Source organism: Cydia splendana, chromosome 11 (genome assembly GCF_910591565.1).
Source record: "Cydia splendana chromosome 11, ilCydSple1.2, whole genome shotgun sequence".
NCBI lineage: Eukaryota > Metazoa > Arthropoda > Insecta > Lepidoptera > Tortricidae > Cydia > Cydia splendana.
This window is the reverse complement of record NC_085970.1, coordinates 7,164,090-7,173,646: the sequence shown is the minus strand read 5'-3', so window position 1 is coordinate 7,173,646 and position 9,557 is coordinate 7,164,090. Positions and strand designations below refer to the sequence as shown.

At 40.4% G+C, this 9,557-nt stretch overlaps 1 protein-coding gene across 1 annotated transcript; it reads right to left on the bottom strand.

Moving 5' to 3' along the window:
• Positions 1-2,550: 2,550 nt before the first annotated feature.
• Positions 2,551-6,132, bottom strand: LOC134795111 (uncharacterized). Its single transcript, XM_063766944.1, has 4 exons — positions 6,109-6,132; positions 4,932-5,557; positions 3,274-3,472; positions 2,551-3,039 (listed from the first exon to the last, which is right to left on the bottom strand). Exons 1-4 carry the CDS (start codon positions 6,130-6,132, stop codon positions 2,557-2,559), a joined length of 1,332 nt encoding a protein of 443 aa, XP_063623014.1. The 3' UTR covers positions 2,551-2,556.
• Positions 6,133-9,557: the final 3,425 nt, after the last annotated feature.

The window sequence follows — 9,557 nt, the reverse complement described above, 5'->3', positions numbered from 1 at the left end:
ACTCGTGTAAAACATACGCGTGATAATGATATAGGTACGTGTTGGTTATATTTTGGGTGTACTTTACTTTTAGTTTTTTCTATAAATAAAACTTGGGTTTCGTGGATTTTTTATTTTATTTATTTCATTGCATGTTTGAGAAAAGCACTATACATACCTCGGCGGGAAATGGGGTTGCCCGCGCTCAGACCTATGCGGCCTCGCTTCGCTCGGCCGTCTATATGTCTTCGGCCGGCAACCCCTTTCTTCCCGGCCTCTGTAGTAATGTACTATTACGTCTACGCAATGCATGTATAGGTACAGAATAAATAATAGTACCAGTAGGGCTACCGCCAATACCGAAAATCGTCAATTGCGGGCATTTTTCTCTGTCACTCTAATTACGCCTTCATTGGAGTAAAAGAGTAAGATCCCCGCAATTTGCGAATTTCGGTTTTCGCGGTAGCCCCTCAGGTACAGAAGATTCACTCTCTAACAAAACGCGTCTGTTACGACGAGTAGGACACATATGACCGCTAGGTGGCGCAAGCGCCACGCGCGGCTTATGGCTAGCCACCAAAATTGATGTGAGACGGATGTATGTACTTACTTGTAGCTACTTGTTGCGACGCGACGAAATCGCGGAGTGAGCCACGCCTGGTATAGGCCCCGTGCATGAACTATAGGGGGCAGCATAGGAGCCGTCAGATTTTTGGCGCGAGGCGTAAATGTCTCGTTTATGCTTCCGATGTAGCCCACAAGATGGCAGAACCTACTATGCACAAGGAAACGTATCGCCGAGAACGGTAGATGGTAGCACTTGCTTTGGAAATGTACATGTGCACATATGTTTCCGATTCAGGCCACAAGATGGCAGACCCTCAAACGGGAACGCACTCTTTACTACTATTTTGATGACGATTAGGAAACTGTGCTCGTTCGTAAAATTGTTTTATTTCGACATTATTCGTAAGGCTGAAGCTGTAATTAAAACGCTTCTCAAAGGATAAAACAAATAAGAGTTATTTTAAATTGAAACAAATTAAAGTGCGCAAAACGTTCAAGTTAATAAACAAGACCAAGTGCGGGTAGTTCGAAAAACTCGCGCGACTAGAAGATGTTGATGTCAACTTTAGCCAGTCTTCTCCGAGACCACGGGGACAACGCCGTCCTCGAAACGTCGGAGGTAAATTTACAACCTAATTTTACGCGATTAAGTCCCGTTGTTGTGCATTATTAAATAACACTTGCACTGCGCGTGCTATCAAAATCGTTGCAGACTTATTTTGGTCTAACTCTAGTTGGATTTTTGCTCAGATGAAGAGCTTTATAATAATTTTGTAAGCGACTTTGTCAAGCGCGTTTGAGAATGGTACTTTCGCTATATCCGATTGAGGTAAAAGCCTGTCAGACCGTACGAGAATAGTACTTTGGTACTATTGAGTGACATATATCGCTTTCTAGTGCTTTTGGGATTATCTTATGGTATGGGATTAAGGTGCACAACTGTGCGCTAGCGCTAGAAAAATTCATTTTCTTATGACAAACATGATTTACCATCTAAACATTGATTTTTACCTCTAGGGTTCCGTACCCAAAGGGTAAAAACGGGGCCCTATTACTAAGACTCCACTGTCCGTCTGTCCGTCCGTCTGTTTGCCACCAGGCTGTATCTCATGAACCGGGATAGCTAGACAGTTTAAATTTTCACAGATGATGTATTTCTGTTGCCGCTATAACAACAAATACTAAAAACAGAATAAAATATTTAAGTGGGGCTCCCACACAACAAACGTGATTTTTTTGCCGTTTTTGTGTAATGGTTCGGAACCCTTCGTGCGCGAGTACGATTCGCACTTGGCCGGTTTTTTAGAAGATATGCTCCTGACCGATTTCGGCCACAGCGACTGTGTGCTCTGGAGTAGGCAATTTTCAATTCGCGTTATTAGTGTAGCTGATTCACTCTCTGGTGCGCCGTTAAGGCCGAGCCACACCGGATGCGTGTGCGTAGACGTGCACGTGCACGTACGCGTCCCGCTGCGTTGTAGAATACGAAAACTCATAAGAGAGGACACACCGCTTGCGTGACGTGTGCGTGACGTGCGCGTACGCGTGACTTGCACGCAACGCAGCTCCGACGAGACAAACCGGCTGCGTGCCGCATGCACGCGTCTACGCAGCGGAGCGGCAACGTCGCTTCGTTGCGTGCAGTGATGACGTTGTATTTACCGGCGTTTCCTATGAGACGGCGAACCGAGCAGGTTCGGACACGCACCGCTCGGTGCTGCATAGGTGCTGTGCGTGTACACGCGCGGCTCTCTTGTATTTATTTACAACTCGGCCGGTGCGCGTGGAGGTTTTTATAATGGATTGCGAAACAAAAGAAAAACTTATTGAACTAGTGCGCAAATACGAATGTATTTATAACCAAAAACACAAAGATTATAAAAATTCGTCCTATAAAAGCTTGTTATGGGAACAAATTGGTGTCGCAATTGGAATAGAAGGTAAGTTTATGTTTTGTATTGTGCTATGCTATTTTTCTTGTGTATTTTGTACGTGCGTCGTATAATAATTTTATTCTCGATTATCTCGATTAAAATAGGTGACAAATTTTTCCCTAATTGCAATTGCGGCATTAGGTGACCTTGCATTTGTACGACGCAAAGGCATTAATGCACCGCCTTCCAAGTTTTGACTCGTTCCTGCATTTTCGGGCAAGTTTTGACTCGAAGTCGGTTCATTTGGAAGCATTCGCATCATGTCGCCGTGTTTAATTCTAACAAAATTGTGCAAGCAGCATGCAGCCTTTGTAACGTGAATGGCTTTTTCAATATGGCATTCCATAGGTCTATGGAAAACTCGCCATTTTTCTGCTAAAATTCCGAATGTGTTTTCGACGACACGACGTGCACGACAGAGCCTGTAATTATATCTTCGTTTTCTTTGGTCATGTATAGTTGTTGCTCCGGGAAATGGTCGCATTAAGAATGTTTGCAGTGCAAAACCTTCATCGCCGAGTAAAACGTGTGGCACTGGTTCAGTAGTACCAGGCAGAGGCTTCGGAGGCAGTAACTGTTTATCGTGTAGATATTGACGATAAAACGCAGAATTTTCAAAAATGTTACTATCACTGTGGCGGCCGTAACTGCCAACGTCTATCACGGTAAATTTATAAAATGGGTCGGCGACGGCAAATAACACTATTGAAAAAAAATTTTTGTAACAGTAATAGTTTGAACCACTGTTGCGAGGGCATTCTACCCGGACATGCTTTCCGTCTGCGCTACCGACGGCGTTTGGGAAGTTCCAAATCTCTCGATAGCCCAACTCCGATTGTTTCCAAATCTCTTCAGTAGGGCTAGGCATATATATAGGTTGTAAACATTCCCAAATAGCTTTTGATACTTCTTCTACTATTATAGAAACAGTGCTTCGTCCAATGCGGAATGAAAATGAAATTGTTAGAAAAGAGTCACCAGTTCTTATGTACCTGAAAAATATATAAACTATTTTAACGAATGTATTCGGGTAATTTTATATATCGGGTAATTCCAAAAATCTTATTATATAAGGTGTATTCGGGTAATTCCGAATGTCATAAACCGTCACATAAATCCAATAAGTGACTCTTCTTATGATGGAATTTTGGACAATTTTAACCTGTAGGTATTTCGAAATTATCCGTCATACGAAATTACCCGAATACTCCTTACTTATATAACTTTATATTCTTATATAATTTTAGTAATTGTTTAAGGTACCAAAGCCAAGGACGCCTGGAGAACGTTGAGAGACGGATATATTAGGCACAAAAAACAAGTGAAAGGACAAACGGGTTCGAGTAGGAAATATTCAAATTATACATGGAGTTCCCACATGACATTTCTTGATGGAACGCTCGAGCTACGACCTACTGGCTCTAATGTTAGACCTACGCAGGGATGCTCTGATCCGCCACAGTCTTCATTGGCCGGACGATCTCAATCACCGTCACCACCTCCACAACGACCACCATCTTCACCACCACCTCCAACGGAACCGCAAACACCAGTTGCACCACAATCTCGGCCATCTTCGCAAACACAACAACAACCAAGTACATTGCCGTCGTCAACGCCACGTACAACAAAAAAAAGGAATGACAGCGACACGGGACTAGACACCACTGACAGAGTTCTTGACTATCTCAGAAATAAAAAAAAGAGGGAGTGGGATAGTGTTGACCATTTGTTTATGAGCTATGCTAAAACTTTTAAAAAACTATCACTTAGAAAACAAGGCAAAATAAAAGTTGAGTTGGCAAAAATGTTCGCTGAGGCTGAATTGGATGATTTAGAAAATAATGTAACAACTAATCCCGACCTAAACATTGAACCCTCCTCACCGGTAATAATTCTGTCTCCGGCGTATTCCATAATATCTGACGATTCAGGTGATCCAAGCCAGTCTTTATTGTTCAATAACTCTCAAGAAGAAGTACCCACTGCAAACCAAGTTGATATTAGCGTAATAGCCGATGATGACACACAGGTCCTTGATCTATCAAATTTATAATGATCACAAGATTAAAATAATAATAATATTTTTTTTTTAGGTCCTACTTTGTATTTGTTGATTGTTTTAGTTCAGCGGTCGGCAACCTTTTAGCAGCCAGGGGCCACATGGTAGTTAACGAAGTTGACGCGGGCCGCACTTTATTATATTTAACACTTTATCAGACATTGTCGTTTGTCAGTATTACATACAAAATAGCCGGGGGGCTCGCGGGCCGCATGCGGCCGGCGGGCCGCTGGTTGCCGACCGCTGTTTTAGTTCATTGATTTATTTAAGCTTAAGATAATAATAATATTACATGTTAATTGTTTTGAGTTCCTATTTTGTATTTGTTGACTGTTTTAGTTAATTGATTAGTTAAGTTTTAAGACAATAAGTGCTTTTAAAATACAAACCTTAAACAAACTGCTAGCCTTTCTCTGGTTCCAATAGCCTTCCTGTAGTTAGTGTCATTTTTTAATATATGAGGTCTCAGTAAATCATGTAACTCTTCAAAAGAATCTCTTGACATGTGGAAATACCAGTAAAAGCGATCTTCGTGAGACTCAAGTTCACGGCATAGGTTATGATATTCACTATGTTCCCCTCTTTTTCCATTGATTTCGTGAATCCACACTCTTTTAGGTTTCGTAGGAGTATTTTGCGTTAAAAGTAAGAGGAGTGCCTCCTCTTCATCCGATGAACTGCTATCAAACACTGCTAGTCGTCTAGATGCTCTAGGGAATAGTACGAAAATGGCGGCGGATCTGCACGCAGCCTGCACGCAGAGCTGCAGCGTGCGCCTGCGTGACGTGTACAGCACACTGCGTTGCGTGCGCTGCGTGGCGTGCGCGTCCCCCGGTGTGACAGGGGTGCTGTGCACGTCTACGCTTACGTCGACGCACACGTGCTGCGCACGCAAGCGGTGTGGCTCGGCCTTTAGGTGGCTCACGTATCTTCTTGCAAAATACTCGAGCGCATTAACAAACGAATTAATTACTTTGTCTTCCAGTAAGCAGTCTTCACTCAAGAACCTTTCTATCTGAAGATTGTAATCTTCACTTTTACGAACAAAGCCTAATCCATTGCCACTTAAGTCTATCTCGGTAAGCTACATCGCTAAGTAGGTTGTCGACTTAAAGAGACTAATACTCATGACTATTGACTATTCCTCTTATCCAGCACTCGATACTATTTTTCTGCTTTAGCAAAGATACTTAAGCATTGGTAAAGGGAAAGATAAAGTACCTATGGCATTATACTTGTAGGACACAATGGTCTTAGCTCTTTAAGAGGCGACGAAGTAAAAAGAGATTACGAAGAATATTCAGAAATAAAACAAATTCGTGAGGGAAGTATTCCAGACATTTTTGTGAATATATGTAATTCTTTTAATTTTTTATTTGGTTTCGATTGTACAGTAAAGTCCAGGTATTAAAAATTTACACGGACAAAGTTCAAAATTTCATACTTATATAAGTACCTATTGGTACCTAGTAGCGTTAGCGACCCGCCTCGGCTTTGCACGGGTAGTTCAACTAATTTACACAAAATCTTTGCAAATTATACTCTTAAACCTTTCTCAAGAATTACTCTATTGATAAATGAAAACCGCATGAAAATCCGTTCAGTAGTTTTTGAGTTTATCGCGAACAAACGTACAGATAGATAAACACTGCAGGGGACTTTGTTTTATAATAAGTATGTATAGATGATGCAATTTTGAAAGTGGGCAAGCTTAACTGGGCTATCTTAGGCGCAGAGGGACGTGTTGCCTCCCTGTCACACTTACGTACGAATTTACAAGTGCGATAGAGAGGAAACACGTCGAACGTGGTTCGCGGTAGACCCGCAAGTACCGTATTGTAGATGTGAGCTCACGTACACCGCCTGGACGTGTAAAAGTGTGCGAATCTCCTTCGAAGTTCCACCGGCTACTTTTATGTGTAATTGAAAGGAAACCCAGGAAATAAGGTCAAAATCGCTTAGCAACACAATAAGGATGTCAATGAGGCGGAAGTACACCCTTCTTTAATTTGGCGGCCGTCACTGTAGTAACAAGAGTATCAAGGCATGAGATACTTACAGCTTGAGGTGAAGTTCTTTTGTTCTATCCTTGCATCAACAGATTTAGTATGGGCAGAGAGAATTTAGTATAGAGGTGGATTGTCAAAGTAATTTTTGTAGCCACAGTATTTGGCCTATGCTCCTGTAGATGGCTACACTTTGGGACATTTAACAAATTTAATACATAACACACACACACAGTGAAAGAACGTTAAATGGCGTTCTAAAAGTTTTGGCAGGCGGGCGAAAGATGGCAGTAAATTTACTGTGGCTACAATAATTATTTTGAGATTCCGCCTCTTTATCAAATGCTTTTTGGTATGGGTCACCCTTAGCTGTTGTTTTTGTATAGTGCTTTCGCTTAAGCATCCAGATATTTTAGGATGTCTGAATTAAATAGAAATAATGTTTAAAATCATAAAAACCACCTTGTGCACGGCTGCATAAAAATGTTGCATGGAAATTATGGCCCTGAAATCGAGGACCTGCGTTGGTACATTGGTTAGATCACTCGATCAGTATAAATGGCGGTGAAACCGTAATAATTTGTACACCTAGACACACCAAATCGGCCTATCTATACCAAAATATTGCTCTTCTATAACTCTGTACTTTAGGTACCTACTTAAATAAAAGTAAACAAATAATGTGTACAATGTACATTTTTGGGTAGTTATAACATTTATTGATTAACCAACCAAATAGAAAACCACCTGGATCTGTCACTGAACGACCTGACTTACTAGCCTAACCTACATTATTTGATCATGTAATGTTCCATCTACCCTCAACTGGCTTAAGAAGCCTTTTAAGGCCTGTGCACACCGGATGCGTGTGCTAGACGTGCACGTGCGCGTTGTAGTATACAGTTCCTTATGAGAGACGGCAAACCGCTTGCGTGACGTATGCGTGTGCGGCTCCAACATTTTAGCACACGCGTACGTGCACGTCACACACACGCAGCCGGTGTGCTTTTTTAAATACCTAAAGATACAGACAACAGCCAAATTCGCCCCAACTTGTGCCTTAAGCGCCCCACCCCTTTCTAGCGCGTCGACAAAGTGGCTATTAACCTCATTATGGGTTCCGTTCACATGTGGGTTTTATTCCTTTGCGAACAACTTTCTAACGGTCGATTAGCTCGCAGGCCAATAGAGATGTTCAATACTAGCTTTTATTAACGAACTATAAGCTTTTATGCGATTGTTTAAAGTCACAATAGTTGTGTGTATCTGTGTGTAAAGATTTTATGAAAGTATTTAGGTTAGATTCACTGGCATACTTTTATTTATTTAGTCATATGGCATTACTATAATCAACTATAATTAAGCTGTTCGAAGCTCACGAACATAGTTCTAAAACGCATGTTAAAAAATTGTAACGATTTTTGCATATACGCTATAAATGCTTCTAAATATACGCAATTTTATTTTTGCTCGAACTCATCGCTTACGTTTCTTTTGTTAAAACTTAGTAAAAATAACCATTCAAGAACAAGATATTCGCGATCCCGGGCACGTACCGTAAAACGGGGTGAAAAGACACGATTTTCAACTTCAAGGACGATTTTCGCCAATAATCCAAATGATAGAAGTAAAAATTTTGATATCATTTTTTAAGTCTTGGTTAGTTCTTCAATTTTGCATTGTGAAATAAATTTTTACCTACCCAATTCAGAGAAAATCGAAGAAAACTGTCTGTTTTCCCCATATCCTTAAAACGGGGTCGATAGACACAAGAAAGGGGTGAATAGAAATATTAAGTTTTAGTTGCCATAGGCATCGAATTTGGTCATTATTATGTTGATAATCTATTGGCAAATGGCATGGTATGGTTTCGTATGATGGTTCATCACTATGGATTTCTAAAGCAGTAAATAAGGAATGGAGTCGCTGATAATTTTGACCAATCAGAAATTTCTCTGTCAACTATTTGATTTAAGCGTTTCGGGGTTTGAATTTCAAAGTTTGTCACTCCTGGGATTGACTATAAAGGTCGCAATAGGTTAATTACTTAGTAGTTTTGAACTAAGACCGCTATTGCCACTAGGACTGCTGGCGATTTCATTCTATGACTACACTATTTTAATACTAAAATAGATGAGCTATAAAGAACTATTTTGTATATTTTTTCAAAATTTTAGACCCAGTAGTTTCGGAGATAAAGGGGGGAGGGGGAATGGTAATTTTTTGCCTATTTTCTTAAATAACTCCTAAACTGTTTACCCTAAAGTTATAAAAAATATATATATTTGAGATTTTCACAAATAGCTCTTTCATTTGATATGTAACACGATATAGTTTGAAGAACGTCATTTTTTAATTTTCTCATTAACCCCCCAAAAGTGGCCTCCAGGTATAAAATTTATTTGTTTACGTTACATGTCCGTCTTTGGGTCACAAACTTACATAATGTGTACCAAATTTCAACTTAATTGGTCCAGTAGTTACGGAGAAAATAGGCTGTGACAGACGAACAAACAGACGCACGGGTTCGGTTTTTTTCCTTTTGAGGTACGGAACCCTAAAAATAAGCATTTTTATTGCTACTCGTAATTGATTTACTAAGCATATATGAACAATGAAAGTCGGTCATTGTCGTCGTTTGTGAAACCGACTGGATTATTATATTTTTTTAAGGCTAATTAGTTATACATTTTCGAGATTTGTATGGTAAAAGTCTGTAACGGTGCAGCCTAACTATTTAAATTTTCACACTCCTTTGTACTTTATAATCGGCTCGATTCGGGAAATGAATTAGAGACTCACTAGATATCAAAAAAATTGAAAAGATATGTGACGTTCCACTGCAAAAGGTACCTTATGGCGGCTGGCGCCGCGATTCGGGAAATAAATTAGATATTCACTAGATATGAAATGGTGAAGATATGTGAAGTTCCACGGAAAAAGGTACCTTATGGCGACCTGCGCTTACGTCGCATAGCGTCGCAATAATATTGGAGCGGCGTTAATAAT

What these genes read in the sequence shown, in the direction of transcription:
- LOC134795111 (XM_063766944.1), bottom strand. Translation starts at nt 6,132, where the DNA reads ATGCGGTTTTCATTTATCAATAGA. An exon ending in AGGCTAGCAGTTTGTTTAAG is followed by an intron (nt 3,473 to 4,931) that starts GTTTGTATTTTA and finishes TATATTTTTCAG; the next exon opens with GTACATAAGAACTGGTGACT. An exon ending in TTTGGAACTTCCCAAACGCC is followed by an intron (nt 3,040 to 3,273) that starts GTCGGTAGCGCA and finishes CTGCCTCCGAAG; the next exon opens with CCTCTGCCTGGTACTACTGA.